At 45.0% G+C, this 16223-nt stretch overlaps 1 protein-coding gene across 1 annotated transcript in view; it reads left to right on the forward strand.

The window, feature by feature from the left end:
* LOC311142997 (roundabout homolog 1-like) overlaps positions 1-16223 on the forward strand; it is a 171611-nt gene that overhangs the window by 123164 nt on the left and 32224 nt on the right. Inside the window, exons 4-6 of the mRNA XM_084178786.1 lie at positions 1143-1263; positions 13356-13494; positions 13709-13836. Of these exons, the coding sequence (XP_084034912.1) occupies positions 1143-1263; positions 13356-13494; positions 13709-13836 (388 nt within the window). The remainder of the gene's footprint in view (positions 1-1142; positions 1264-13355; positions 13495-13708; positions 13837-16223) is intronic.

Here is a 16223-nt window from a genome sequence, read left to right on the forward strand (position 1 = left end):
CCCCCCTGCTCTGCCCCTCCTCTCCTCTGCTCTCCCCATCCCCTCCTCTCCCATCCTCATCCCTGGTCCCTGTGTAACACATTAGGACTTTTCTGGCCTGGTAGAATGTGTCAGTGTGGAGAGGGAAGGTCAGCCTCCTCTCAGCGTGTTTCAGGTGTTGTGAAGTTCGCGGGGACGAGAGGGGGTGAGGGTGAGGAGCATGAGGAGGGTTAGAAGAGGTGTATGGGGACAGAGAGAGGGGCTAGGCTGCTTTAAATCAGGTTGTGAGTGGATTAGTTGTGACTGCTTGGCTGGTCATCCCAGCGTGGTTTACACACAGTGAGATTGGAACCTGCTGACCCACTGGCCTGGCCACGGTACGACTCCTCTACTCCCCTCCTCTCCTCTGTGACACGCTCTGGTGCCCTCTGATTCCCCACCACTCACTAACCAACGTCACTCTACACTGCATCTTACGACTGGACAATTGACTATAGAACGGTTATCCTACTACACCCCACCAAAACTCTCTCTCTCCTCTTTAACCCTACGATTACTATTAAGCATTTCGCTGCACCTGCAACTATGTGGACACAACCAATAACATCTGATTTTATTTGATTTTATTAGCAATCCCTATTTCAATACATTTTAATAGTTGTCAGTTTCATATGCATGATTTGGTTATGTTCTTAGAAACCCTGATTCCACAATTATAAGCACAAAAGTGCTACTTTGAAAATAACATTATTCTCCAACCCAACCATCCAGAGATTTCCCATTACAACGATCCTGTTGCGTGGCACAGTACAGTATCTCTGGGCTGGTGCTGTAGCAGTGGTTATTTTAGGCCTGAGGGGTTGTGGGCTCTCTGCTTCCTCTGTCAGCGGAATAAACTCCCTGCCACGCAGCCAACCAGCCGGGCCAGCTGGGAATGCACACACTCAAAGCTGCTGCTTCTTAAACCTACCAGACAGACCTCTGTCTGGGCTTGACAGGTGGAAAGTCATCGTTTTATCCTCTAGATTGTATGACATGCTCTAGAATTGTGTAAGCCCAAAAATTGTTGCATCAAATAGTCTTTAGGGAATTACAAGCATAACATGCTATATTCAGTTACAAATGACCTTACAACTTCTACTTTTCTTCCCTCCATCTGTCAGATCCGCAGTGGGAAGCTGATGATCACCAACGCCAGGAAAAGTGACGCAGGGAAATATATCTGTGTGGGGACCAACATGGTGGGAGAGAGGGAGAGCGAGATTGCCGAACTGACTGTACTAGGTAAGACCCGAGCTGTCTGTTTATCTGTCCGTATGTCTTTCTGTCTGTCCATCTTTCTGTCTGTTGGTATATCTTTTTGTCTGTTAGTCTGTCTGCCATCTCTTGGTCTGTCCCTCTATCGGAGTCTGTCTCTCTGTTCTGCCTCTAAGTCCCATTCAGTCACCTAGTCAGTCTCAGTTGTGACAGTGAAGGTCAAAATGTCTGAGCCTGCCTGTCCCCCTAGGTAAAGGCTTTTCTCCCTGGCACATCATCCATTAATGAAAGAGGTTACGTAACAATGGCCCCCAGCCCCGCAGCTGTGCAGGCATTTCCCTTGAGCCCCAAACTCAGTATGACCCTGTCGCCCCACCGTGACCCCTGCCACCCCTCAGCTGTCCTGGAGAGGTTGTACCCCCACCACCACCCCTCACTCTCATCCGTTCCTCCTGCTGCCCAGTTAAGATATTGACTCAGAGACAGTCCAAGCACCGCTCAGGTAATACCTCACATCCTTTCTAAGCGTTATCATCGTACTGTTGTCTATACTACCAGGGGTGTTTTCAGTTGTAATCTTGTACCTATTCGTTTGAACTCCGCTCTTAGATCTGCTATTGTCAAAAGAGAAGCCCACTGCGGTCTGCTCACCCAGTGCTATTAGTTTTAAATGTGAAATTGAATACGCCCTCAGTTTTCAAATCACGCAGAGGGCTTGGGCTAATGCATGATAGCTACCAAAGCCCATGTAAGTCTGTTTATAACGTTCCATCATTGGTTACTCTGAGAGTTCCTCATATTGACATTGGCTGCAGCCTTAGGGCCTATTTTGCCAACTTTGGAAAAGTAATTCAAATTTCTACTCTTTCCTCTATTACTAATAGAGATATAGGCCAGTTCTATGCAATCTTATAGCCATACCAACTATATCAATATCAACCATCAGACAAGGCCTGCAACCGCCTATTCAATGTAGCTTGTTTGAGTTGGAGACTCCATGTGACTTTAATCGTATAGGACTTGGGTTGATGCGTCTGAACATTAGGAGCTTACTTCCTAAACTGGGTTACATCAAGATCTGGGCAATGCAGACATTCTGGTATTCACTGAAATTTAGATCTCTGGGGACATTCTGGATTAATTTTGAGGGTTATAAAGTTTTCAGAGCTGATAGACAGGGTAGAGGTGGAGTGGCCATTCTTATAAAAAATAATTGATCTCTCTTTACTGAAATCCATTTCCCTTGCCAAAGCTACTGTGAGCTACTATCTTTAAGCCTTTGTTTGGGGGAAAATGTATTAGGGCTGACCCCATTTAGTCGACTGGTCGATTGTTTGGTCAATAAGCTGTTGGTCGACCGAGATTTTTTTAGTCGAGCAGTGGCAAATATATAAAAGGTAATATATATGGCACACGAGACACCTGTCTGATTCACGCCTTTCTGAGTGGACTAATCCATTGCGGAGGCCGCGGGGGTGCACACCAGGATCACCAGTTGTACATTTAGCCTACCGTTAATTCATCTACAATGTTTGTTTAGTTACGGTAATTTCTGTTAATGCATTCAATATTGTGTTATTACAGCCATACCGTTGTCATTGTAGGAGTGGACACGTTGTTTACAGAGCGCACAACCTAGGCTACACTTGTGAGAAAAAGTTTGGGTTTATTTAATTCCATTTACGAGTTGTCAATTTATTAATTGTCTTTTGTTTGGAGCGCTCCTGTCAATTTTGAGTAAGGACACACACCTGATTACACATAGAAGTAGGTCTAGGCTACCTGGCCTGCGCACAAATGTAGGCCTATAAATGTGCCCATTTGGGGATCTGATACTATTTCTGATTGTCTTACATCCATTGAGAATGACAATCGTTCTTCAACATAGCCTATTTGAAAAATCTTTCCAGCTCTCTCCCTTTCGATAACCACTCAGCATGAAAGGGGGAAAAAATGTCATGCTCTGATCCGGTGGAAACATCATAAAATGTCTACCTGCCTACCTGACACAGCCAACAGCTGTGTCTGTCCGGAGCTCACTGGAGCGGACACTCTGAGGGCCGAGAATATATTATACAATGTTGCAAGTTTGCTAGCAGGAGCTTCTGGCTGGACCAAGTTAATAGTTAATACAATGTGCCCTTGCAGACAGGCCATGCATAGCCAATGTAATTTATTATCACAACATTTTCTGACTGCGGGCTGCAATGTTTTTATTTGTTGGCTTTATGTAGACTACTTTTATATATTGGCAATGGCAATAGAAGTTACTTTTAGATTTGTGTCATTTTCATTTAGATATAATTTACTGGCAACTTCACTCGATACTATACCGGTAATTTCAGGAGCGTAATGGCAGAATCTGTGAAGGCCAGCAGCAACGGGCAGCGGGAGGAGGAGCGTTGTGAACGGATTTTATTTCTTCTGGTTAAGCTATATTGATCTCGGGCTCCCTCTTTAGTCATTTGTGTGTCTTCATTTTTAATCGAGGTGCTTAAAGCATCAGACAAGCTCAGTAGCCTACATATAGTTGATTTTATTCAATCCTTATTCTAAAATGGATTAAAAAATAAAACTCTACACACAATACCCCATAATGCAAAAACAGGTTTTTAGAAATATGTTATTTACATAAGTATTCAGACCCTTTGCTATGAGACTCGAAATTGAGCTCAGGTGCATCCTGTTTCCATTGATCATCGTTGAGATGTTTCTACAACTTGATTGGAGTCCACCTGTGGTAAATTCAATTGTTTGGACATGATTTGGAAAGGCACACACCTGTCTATGTAAGGTCCCACAGTTGACAGTGCATGTCAGAGCAAAAACCAAGCCATGAGGTTGAAGGAATTGTCCGTAGAGCTCAGAGACAGGATTGTGTCGAGGCACAGATCTGGGGAAGAGGACCAAAACATTTCTGCAGCATTGAAGGTCCCCAAGAACACAGTGGCCACCATCATTCTTAAATGGAAGCTGTTTGGAACCACTAAGACTCTTCCTAGAGCTGGCCGCCCCCGGCCAAACTGAGCAATGGTCAGGGAGGTGACCAAGAACCTGATGGTCACTCTGACAGAGCTCTAGAGTTCCTTTGTGGAGATTAGAGAAACTTCCAGAAAGACAACCATCTCTGCAGCACTCCACCAATCAGGTCTTTATGGTAGAGTGGCCAGACAGAAGCCACTCCTCAGTAAAAGGCACATGACAGCCCTTTTGGAGTTTGCCAAAAGGCACCTAAAACCTATCAGACCATGAGAAACAAGATTCTCTGGTCTGATGAAACCAAGATTGAACTCTTTGGCCTGAATGCCAAGCGTCACTTCTGGAGGAAACCTGGCACCATCCCTACGGTGAAGCATTGTGGTTGCAGCATCATGCTATGGGGATGTTTTTCAGAGGCAAGGACTGGGAGACTATTCAGGATCAAGGCAAAGATGAACGGAGCAAAGTACAGAGAGATCCTTGATGAAAACATACTCCAGAGTGCTCAGGACCTCAGACTGGGGCGAAGGTTCACCTTCCAACAGGACAACGACCCTAAGCACACAGCCAAGACAACGCAGGAGTGGCTTCGAAACAAGTCTCTGAATGTCCTTGAGTGGCCCAGCCAGAGCCCGGACTTGAAACTGATCTAACATCTCTGGAGAAACCTGAAAATAGCTGTGCAGCAACGCTCCCCATCCAACCTGACAGAGCTTGAGAGGATCTGCAGAGAAGAATGGGAGAAACTCTCCAAATACAGGTGTGCCAAGCTTGTAGCGTCATACCTAAGAAGACTCGATGCTGTAATCGCTGCCAAAGGTGCTTCAACAAAGTACTGAGTAAAGGGTCTGAATACTTATGTAAATGTGATATTTCTGTTTTTTCTTTTAATAAATTAGCAAAAAATTCTAAAAGAAACTGTTTTTGCTTTGTCATTATGGAGTATTGTGTGTAGATTGATGAGGGAAAAAAACTATTTAAGCAATTTTAGAATAAGGCTGTAATGTAACAAAATGTGGAAAAAGTCAAGGGGTCTGAATACTTTCCGAAGGCACTGTATATATGGAAAAATACACATTTTAACATTTCAACCAATCAATTGGTCGAAAGAACAGACGACTCTCAGTCGACTAAGATTTTTTAAAGTCGGGGACAGCCCTAAAATGTATCCATAACTGTCATAGGGGTCTACCGTCCTCCCTCAGCTAACCTTTGTGCACTCGAGGAGTCTTTTAGTAAATCAGAAGTTATTATCCTGGAACCTAAATTATGATTGGGAAATGCAGGCTTCAAACAATCTAATAGACATATGTAATGATCTAAACCTAACCCAGCTGGTGACTAAGCCTACATGGCCCAACCCTAAAGATCCTTCAAAGTCAACTCTGATTGATCTTATTTTTACGAATGCACCAGTTTCTACTGGTGTCTTCGCCCAAGATATTAGTGACCATTGCCCAGTTGTTTGTGTTCGAGATGTGAGAATATAACGATCTAAGCCTTGTGTCATCACAAAGAGGAACTTTAGTGAACAGGCTTTTTTACATGATCTTTATTTAGTGACCTTGATTGTATTTCAGCTATCCCTGAACCTGATTTAGCTTTCAGCCTTTTTGCAGATCTCTTCAATATTATTGTGGATAATCATGCTCCCTTAAAAAAATGAAGGGTTAAAGGTAGATTGAATGCCTGGTACACTCCGGAATTATCAGAAGTCATTATCAAAAGAGATGGGTCAAGGCCAGGAACACATGCTTAGGCCTGGACTTGCAAGCTTTTAAGCAACTGAGGAATCATTGTGTAAGACAAATCAGAAAGGCTAAATCTGATTAATATGTAACCACTCTTTCAGATTATAATGGGAGCCTGGCTAAATTCTGGAAAACTGTCAAATCCCTGAAGGGTTCTACTTCCTCCTCTCTGCCACAACAAATGTATTCTGACACGGGCCTCATTACGAAAAATAATGCCATCCTTGATGCATTTAATCACAATTTTATTTCAGTGGGCTCTCTCTTTGAAATAACTTCTAAGCCTATTCACAATTATATTGGGCTGGATGCTGATAGGGGAAACTTGCTGAATGATCAGAGAAATTATAGTCAAAGCTTTCTTTGAGGCTATTTACCGAAAAATAAGTCCTGGATGCTTTGCTAGCAATAGACAACAAGAAATCCACAGGGGCTGACTAATTTGATCCCGGTCTGCTTAATTGTGCAGCGCCCATCATTGTTGGCTCAATAACCTAAATTGTTTATTTAACATTGTTATCAGGACATATTCCAAAAGTATGGAAATCAGCTCTTGTGCTGACACTCCATAAGGGCGTGGATAGTAGTGATCTTTATCGCCCCATTTCAAGTCTTTCTTGACTAGCTAAGCTTCTTGAATCCTTGGTAAATGTACAACTTAATGTACAACTAATTAATTATCAGATAGAACAGAAAACCAGCAGGCTCCGGACCTCGTAGGGTAAGAGTTGAGTAACCCTGCTTTAGACACTAAAATGAAATGTGTTGCTTTGTTTGTGGACCTGTCAAAAACTTCTGATACTGTTGATCATGCTATTTTATTGAATAAATTGCCCTCAATAGGCTTGAGCTCTGACACCTGTTCATGGTTTCATGATTATCTTAGAGACAGATTGGGTTAAGTCCGAATTTCTTGAAGTACATAAAGGTGTTCCTCAGGTGTCGATACTAGGACCGGTTCTTTTCACTATTTATATAGATGCTATTGGTCAATCTGTAAAAAAAAAAAAAAAAAAAATATGTGGATGATACTATTATGTACGCAATTGCCCCGACTGCTGACCTGGCTGTGACAAGGCTACAGTCCAATTTTGCAGCTGTGCAAGAAGTCCTTACTGATTTAAAACTCATACTTAATATGGGCAAAACTAAATACATGTTGTTTTCAAGTTCTCATAAGATTGTCTCAGATAGATTACATCTTTACTCATCGGATGGTTCTATAATGGAACGAGTCCCTGCGTACACATACCTTGGTATTTGGATTGACAATGATTTATCGTTGTCACGATCGTTGAGAGACGGGTCAGACCAAGGTGCAGCGTGATATGCGTACATATTTATTAAGACGAATAAACACTTGACAAAATAACAAAACAACGAAAACGTGAAGTCCTATGGGCTATACACACAACAAGCCTAACAGGAACACAAACAAGATCCCACAACTAAGGTAGGCAACCAGGCTACCTAAATATGATCCCCAATCAGAGACAACGAGCGACAGCTGCCTCTGATTGGGAATCACACCCGGCCATACATAGAAATACAAAACTAGATTTAAACATAGAAATACAATACATACATTTAAACTGAAACTCACACCCTGACCCAACCAACAAGAGTTCTCTAGCTCAGGGCGTGACAGTACCCCCCCCCCCCCCCAAAGGTGCGTACTCCGGCCTGTGCCAGCGCCCAGCACGTGTCGTGCGAAAGTGGGCATCCAGCCAGGACGGGTTGTGCCGGCTCAACGCTCCTGGTCTCCAGTGCGCCTCCACAGTCCAGTATATCCTGCGCCAGTCCTACGCGCTGTGTCGCCAGTGCGCGTTCACAGCCCAGTGCGTCCTGTGCCAGCGCCCTGCACGTGTCGTGTGAAAGTGGGCATCCAGCCAGGACGGGTTGTGCCAGCTGTACACTCCAGACCTCCAGTACGCCTCCACGGTCCAGTATATCCTGCTCCGGTTCTACGCACTGTGTCACCAGTGTGCCTCCCCAGCCTGGTACCAAACCAAACCAGTGGTGCGCGTATCCAGTCCAGTACGGGCCGTACCTGCTCCCCGCACCAAACCAGTGGTGCGTGTCGCCAGCCCGGTACGCCCCGTACCTGCTCCCCGCACCAAACCAGTTGTGTGCGTATCCAGTCCGGTACGGCCTGTACCTGCTCCCCACACCAAACCAGTTGTGCGTGTACGCGCGTACCAGGCTGGGGAGGCACACTGGTGACACAGTGCGTAGAACTGGAGCAGGATATACTGGACCGTGGAGGCGTACTGGAGGTCTGGAGTGTACAGCTGGCACAACCCGTCCTCCGGAGTGGAGTCGCTGACCAGAGCTGGACTGGGAACACGCACCACTGGTCTGGTGCGAGGAGCAGGCACGGTTCATGCCGGACTGGAGACACGCACCACTGGTTTGGTGCGAGGAGCAGGCACGGGCCATGCCGGACTGGATACACGCACCACCGGAACGGCTGGCGACAGGCACCACTGGTTTGGTGCGAGGAGCAGGGACGGGCCGTGCCGGACTGGATACACGCACCACTGGTTGGTGCGGGGAGGAGGTACGGGGCGTACCGGGCTGGCGACAGGCACCACTGGTTTGGTGCGAGGAGCAGGCACGGGCCGTGCCGGACTGGGAACACGCACCACTGGTCTGGTGCGAGGAGCAGGCACATACTGGACGGTGGAGGCGTACTGGAGGTCTGGAGTGTACAGATGGCACAACCCGTCCTGGCTGGATGTCCACTTTCACACGACACGTGCAGGGCGCTGGCACAGGACGCACTGGGCTGTGAACGCGCACTGGCAACACAGTGCGTAGGACTGGCGCAGGATATACTGGACCGTGTAGGCACACTGGAGACCAGGAGCGTTGAGCCGGCACAACCCGTCCTGGCTGGATGCCCACTTTCGCACGACACGTGCGGGGCGCTGGAGTGTACAGCTGGCTTGTAGGGGTTTAATGGCACAGGCAGGGAGCCCAGCCAACAGCGAGTTGCAGTAATCCAGACGGGAGATGACAAGTGCCTGGATTAGGACCTGTGCCGCTTCCTGTGTAAGGCAGGGTCGTAATCTCTGAATGTTGTAGAGCATGAACCTACAGGATCGGGTCACCGCCTTGATGTTAGCGGAGAACGACAGGGTGTTGTCCAGGGTCAGCTTGAGGTTCAGCTTGAGGTGGTGATCCGTCATCCACACTGATACAGTGGGGAAAAAAGTATTTAGTCAGCCACCAATTGTGCAAGTTCTCCCACTTAAAAAGATGAGAGAGGCCTGTAATTTTCATCATAGGTACACGTCAACTATGACAGACAAATTGAGGAAAAAAAATCCAGAAAATCACATTGTAGGATTTTTAATGAATTTATTTGCAAATTATGGTGGAAAATAAGTATTTGGTCACCTACAAACAAGCAAGATTTCTGGCTCTCACAGACCTTTAACTTCTTCTTTAAGAGGCTCCTCTGTCCTCCACTCGTTACCTGTATTAATGGCACCTGTTTGAACTTGTTATCAGTATAAAAGACACCTGTCCACAACCTCAAACAGTCACACTCCAAACTCCACTATGGCCAAGACCAAAGAGCTGTCAAAGGACACCAGAAACAAAATTGTAGACCTGCACCAGGCTGGGAAGACTGAATCTGCAATAGGTAAGCAGCTTGGTTTGAATAAATCAACTGTGGGAGCAATTATTAGGAAATGGAAGACATACAAGACCACTGATAATCTCACTCGATCTGGGGCTCCACGCAAGATCTCACCCCGTGGGGTCAAAATGATCACAAGAACGGTGAGCAAAAATCCCAGAACCACACGGGGGGACCTAGTGAATGACCTGCAGAGAGCTCGGACCAAAGTAACAAAGCCTACCATCAGTAACACACTACACCGCCAAGGACTCAAATCCTACAGTGCCAGACGTGTCCCCCTGCTTAAGCCAGTACATGTCCAGGCACGTCTGAAGTTTGCTAGAGTGCATTTGGATGATCCAGAAGAGGATTGGGAGAATGTCATATGATCAGATGAAACCAAAATAGAACTTTTTGGTAAAATTTCAACTCGTCGTGTTTGGAGGACAAAGAATGCTGAGTTGCATCCAAAGAACACCATACCTACTGTGAAGCATGGGGGTGGAAACATCATGCTTTGGGGCTGTTTTTCTGCAAAGGGACCAGGACGACTGATCCGTGTAAAGGAAAGAATGAATGGGGCCATGTATCGTGAGATTTTGAGTGAAAACCTCCTTCCATCAGCAAGGGCATTGAAGATGAAACGTGGCTGGGTCTTTCAGCATGACAATGATCCCAAACACACCGCCTGGGCAACGAAGGAGTGGCTTCGTAAGAAGCATTTCAAGGTCCTGGAGTGGCCTAGCCAGTCTCCAGATCTCAACCCCATAGAAAATCTTTGGAGCGAGTTGAAAGTCCGTGTTGCCCAGCGACAGCCCCAAAACATCACTGCTCTAGAGGAGATCTGCATGGAGGAATGGGCCAAAATACCAGCAACAGTGTGTGAAAACCTTGTGAAGACTTACAGAAAACGTTTGACCTGTGTCATTGCCAACAAAGGGTATATAACAAAGTATTGAGAAACTTTTGTTATTGACCAAATACTTATTTTCCACCATAATTTGCAAATAAATTCATTAAAAATCCTACAATGTGATTTTCTGGATATTTTTTTCTCATTTTGTCTGCCATAGTTGACGTGTACCTATGATGAAAATTACAGGCCTCTCTCATCTTTTTAAGTGGGAGAACTTGCACAATTGGTGGCTGACTAAATACTTTTTTCCCCCACTGTATGTCTGCCAGACATGCAGAGATGCGATTCGCCACCTGGTTATCAGAAGGGTACAGGTGTCCTTTTTTACGCTAATAACCATGTGTGAGGTGTACACTTTTGCTTTTGTTTCAAGGTAGATTTGTTTAAGACTACCAAGAAACATGATGTATGATTTAGCCCACTGCAGTAAAAGGTTAAAAAACATACGACTGAGCTTGTTGAGAAACTAAGATATAAAATGGGATTTTTTTTTATAGAAACAGATCTTGTCTCTCTCTAGTCAGCAGGAAGCAGATTGTGCAGTCAACCTTTCTACCTGTTGTTGATTATGGTGATACTATTTATCAAAGTGCAGCTGCCTCTACACTTAAAACCTTGGATGCCGTTTTTCATAGCGCCCTTCGTTTTATCACAGGAGATCGTTTTATTACTCTTCACTATATTCTTTACCAAAAGGTTGGCTGGACTTCTTTGAAGTCACGTAGATCACATCATTATGCTCTTTTTGATTACAAAGCCCTGCTCCACAAACTCCCAACTTACCTAACATCACTGTTAAGATTTAAAATGACAAGTTATCAAACCCGTTCACAGGGTTGGTTAACTCTGGAGACTCCTTTGGTGTCTCGAGAGTTAGGTAAATCAGCCTTTAATTTGCTTGCACCTCACGTGTGGAATGATCTACAATACACTTTAAAATTGGAGGAATTGGTGCCTCTAGGGCATTTCAGATGGTTGCTAGGAGACCTTTTTACTGAAGAATGTGTCTGTTATTTATGATTGTGTTTTCCTTTTCATGTATTGTTGTGTATAATAATGTGTATTTTAATGTCTATATGAATGTGTAGTTTAATGTGTTAATTGTATTTTGATGTGTATTGTGGTGCTATACAGGGCTTATCTGGAAAAGAGACCTTGGTCTCAGCATTGACTCCCTGTCAAAATAAAGGTTAAATAAGTGTCCCAGACCACTGACCCATAGCCTGTTCCAATCTCCACCCCCACCCCACCCTACCCCGGTCCCCCTCTCCACCCCCACCTCGTTCCTAAGCTGTCACCATATCCACCCCCACCCCACATCCTCGCATTCCCACCCCACTCCCTCTCCAAGCACTTCCCATCAGAGCAGACTGAGACGTCTTATCACAGAATCAGCTGGGCTGGGCGGCTGGCCAGGGCACACACATTTATAACGCCCAGTAAAAACATTTAAGCCTAATAGAATAATACTGCTGATTGAAGAAACAGATTTGTTTCAAATGTGCTCTGGGACCAATGTAAATAAAATGGCCCTGGTTTTAACAAGCCCTACTAGTTTTAAGTGGATTTATTGGTTTTCATCCACATGTCACAAATAAGAAAGAGGCAAATAAAATGTGTTTAAGTGAAATGAAGTTGAGTTGTGGAACTACTTATTCCAGTGAGATATCAAAATAAGAGGGTGAAGGATGGGCCTCATTTTTAGGTGCTTAACTCAAAGCTTTGTATTAAATCAAATCAAATCAAATTTTATTTGTCACATGCTTGGCAAACAACAGGTGTAGACTAACAGTGAAATGCTTACTTACGGGCCCACCTGGTACTGTATTTAGTTTATGTTATTGCGGGTGTAGCGAAATGCTTGTGTTCCTAGGTCCAACAGTGCGGTAGTATCTAACAATTCAAAACAATACACACAAATCTAAAAGTAAAAGAATGGAATTAAGAAATATATAAATATTAGGATGAGCAATGTCGGAGTGGCATTGAGTAGAATAAATTTGAATACAGTATATACATATGAAATTAGTAAAGCAGTATGTAAACATTATTAAAGTGACTAGGGTTTCATAATTAAAGTGACCAGTGATTCCATATCTATGTACATAGGGCTGCAGCCTCTAAGGTGGAGGATTGAGTAACCGGGTGGTAGTCGGCTAGTGATGGCTATTTAACAGTCTGATGGCCTTGAGATAGAAGCTGTTTTTCAGTATCGAGTCGATGTGCAGGGGTATGATGTAATTGAGGTAGGTATGTACATATAACTAGGAATACAGTGACAGATAATAAACAGTAGCAGCAGTGTATATGATGAGTCAAAACAGTTAGTGCAAAAAGCGTCAATGCAGATAGTCCGGGTAGCTATTTGGTTAACTATTTAACTAACTATTTACCAGTCTTATGGCTTGGGGGTAGAAGCTGTTCAGGGTCCTGTTGGTTCCAGACTTGGTGCATCAGTACCGCTTGCTGTGCGGTAGCTGAGAGAACATTTATGACTTGGGTGGCTGTAGTCTTTGACAATTTTTATGGCCTTCCTCTGACACCGCCTGGTATAGACGTTTATTTTCTAAGGGCTAGGGTTGAAGATCCAGGCTAAGATTTCAGTTCAACTTCAAATGTATGTTATACTGTAGAATGCCAATGTTAACATAAACCAGCATGCGACTACATTGAAACTCTAGGGAATGGAGGAAGAAAGTGTGCACTGCGGTGGCTCTCTGTAGACTGCCATGCACATCTTAACATAAAGAATAGTGATTATTTTGACGATTAAGATAGTGATGATGAGGATGTCAATAATGATGAACGCAATGATGATGATGATGCTCTCCCCCTCCCCCAGAGCGCCCAGGGTTTGTGAAGAGGCCCAGTAGTATTATGGTGCTGGCAGATGAGAGTGTGGAGTTCCACTGTGAGGCGCGGGGAGATCCGGTCCCCACTGTCCGCTGGAGGAAAGAGGACGCAGACCTGCCTAAGGGGAGGTACGGATGGATGGCCCAGCACTACTATACTGCCTTTATATTACACACTTACACATCATAGATACATACTCTGATCTAAACCTTATGCACATGCAGGGTCACATCTGGTCATGGAATTAGATGCATAGGATATTACAGTGTGCATACCATCATGTTTGTCTCACGTCGATCTCTCGCTATCTCTATCTCTCTCTCCCTCTGTGTGTGTCTGTAGGTATGAGATCCTGGAGGACCACACTCTGAGTGTGCGTGGTGTAACACCATCAGACGAGGGCTCCTACACGTGTGTTGTAGAGAACATGGTGGGAAAGGCAGAGGCGTCCGCTACACTGACCGTACACGGTCAGTACAACCTCCCCCGACCGAAACCCTAACCCCAACCCTGGTCATACCTGCTGTTTGACATGAAAGGTGCACAGACTATGAAATGTGCAGACTGGGTTTATGCTGTGCAGCTGTTGCTCTCACGTTCATGTAATGTTAGAGAAAGTGTGAAGAAGAAGACAGCTGTTCTCAGAGCAGTTGGATATCTTACCTAACCCTGTCTAGCCACACCATGGAGTATCACCCCACTGATCTCTGGCCTGCCCTGTCAAGTCAAGCAGTTCCCAGGGTAACAGACTGAGCTAGGTTATCAGTTCAATCTGTGAAGTTATGTCATTTACTGTATCCCCTTGGCTTGGGTTCATATCAGTTCTGAAGCAATCAGCACTCTACTAGCCACAGTCTAACCATGACTGGATCAGTGTAACAGTTCTGAATAGGAGCCCAGATGGGCGTGTTGATGAGGCACCAGGAAGTGGGTTCATTTGTGAGCAGGGATTCCCTGCCACAATGACCCTCCCCCCAGCACAGGGACTGACGGCAGGAAATGAACAGTAACACCTCACTACACACACACACTCGCACACACACGCATGCACACACACACACACACAGACATACAGGCACACATACACACACACAGTTTCCATGCCATACTGTGGCCCAGTGACACAGAGAGAGAGAGAGAGAGAGAGAGAGAGAGAGAGAGAGAGAGAGAGAGAGAGAGAGAGAGAGAGAGAGAGAGAGAGAGAGAGAGAGAGAGAGAGAGAGAGAGAGAGAGAGAGAGAGAGAGAGAGAGAGAGAGAGAGAGAGAGAGAGAGAGAGAGAGAGAGAGAGAGAGAGAGAGAGAGAGAGAGAGAGAGAGAGAGAGAGAGAGAGAGAGAGAGAGAGAGAGAGAGAGAGAGAGAGAGAGCAGGGCTTAATTAAAGACAAGCCTGGGTCCCACGCTGGGAATGACATGGTTCCAATTACACAGTCTACTCTACACCAGACCTGCCTGCCTGGGAAAAGAGGGGGACCAGGGTCTAATTTAGGGTCTGAACAGAGGAGAGGAATAACAGATAGCAGATTCGTACAGATTGTCTTAATTGGAGGGAAGGGTGTAGCTGTCTAAGTACGGTGTACACAGAAAAAGGGGTTCCAAAAGGGTTCTTCGGCTGTCCCTAGGAGAATCCTTTTTGGCTCCAGGTATAACCCTTTTCGGTTCAAGGTAAAATCCTTTTGGGTTCCATGTAAAATCCTCTGTGGAAAGGGTTCTACATGGAACCCAAAAGGGTTCTACTTAACGGGTCTGGCTCCACGAGGGAGCTAAAGGGGGCTTAGCCCCCTCACCTTTAGTTTTATGTCCCTATATAAAAAGAGCAAAAATTGATTGACTGACAAGTTGGCGCAAAATAATCTGTATCTCTGCTGTGCTGTGTAGGGGGGCTATGGAAAGCCACTTGGCAGTTAGGTATGACTCCTTTGGGTTTCCATAAAAAGCAAGAAAAAACACTTCTCATCTCTGTGATAGGCTAAGTGAATAATGTGATACACCTCCGCCTGTAATATTTGATTTTGATTTATAAGGGTGGGGTCAAGTTTACCATTGAAGCTGCTTCACTCTTAGATAGCTAGCTGTAAAAAGTGTTACTGTTATTAGCCTTAGCCTATTTAGCTAGCTCGAACAGCTAATCTTTGCCAAAGTACCCAAACAAAGGAGAAGGAGAGCAGTGAGCATCAGCCTCAAACCACAGATGCCGCCGCCAAGCCCAGCAGTGATGATGCTGCCGAGCTCCAGCTAGCTCCGTGTGAGCCTACCCACCCTTCCACTAGCGCCGCCAGGATAATGGCTCCACAGCCACCTCCACATCTGACTGTTCCTGATGATCTTTGAACAGAGCAGCCAGCCCAGGTTAGCCTAGATTCCTACCCTAGCCGCAGGTTTTCTGTCCTAAAACGTTCATTTAATAGCAACTGGTTCATAGGAAGAGAGTGGCTGGAATACTCTTACTGCAGATGCTATTATGGTTTTCTTGGTAGCCTATTGGTTTTCGTTGCTTTAAATGGAACTGTGCGTATTGGAAATGTGTTTATGGTAGGCTGGCATTGCTTAATTGATTATGTGGGTGCAATTTGATTCATAGAAGTGTATTGTGCCATATCACAAAGTGTTGCTGAACTCATGAGCAAGCGGCATTAATTTCTATGTTTGAAGCGGGCCTGTAAAGGCCTATTTATTTGGCAAGACAGTTGTGCATGTCTGCATCTCACTGTAGTAGGCTGTAGGCTATGTTTTTGTTATTTGGATTTCCATTTGCCTTTTGTTTACTGTGTTTGTTTACTATTAATGTTACTAGCCTAAATTTAGATTGATTTTGTTCTGTTGGCATTCATTCGCATTTGCAGTTGTGCGGGTATTCTAA

This window comes from Coregonus lavaretus (assembly GCF_964263955.1).
Source record: "Coregonus lavaretus genome assembly, chromosome: 15".
In the NCBI taxonomy this organism is placed as follows: Eukaryota; Metazoa; Chordata; class Actinopteri; order Salmoniformes; family Salmonidae; genus Coregonus; species Coregonus lavaretus.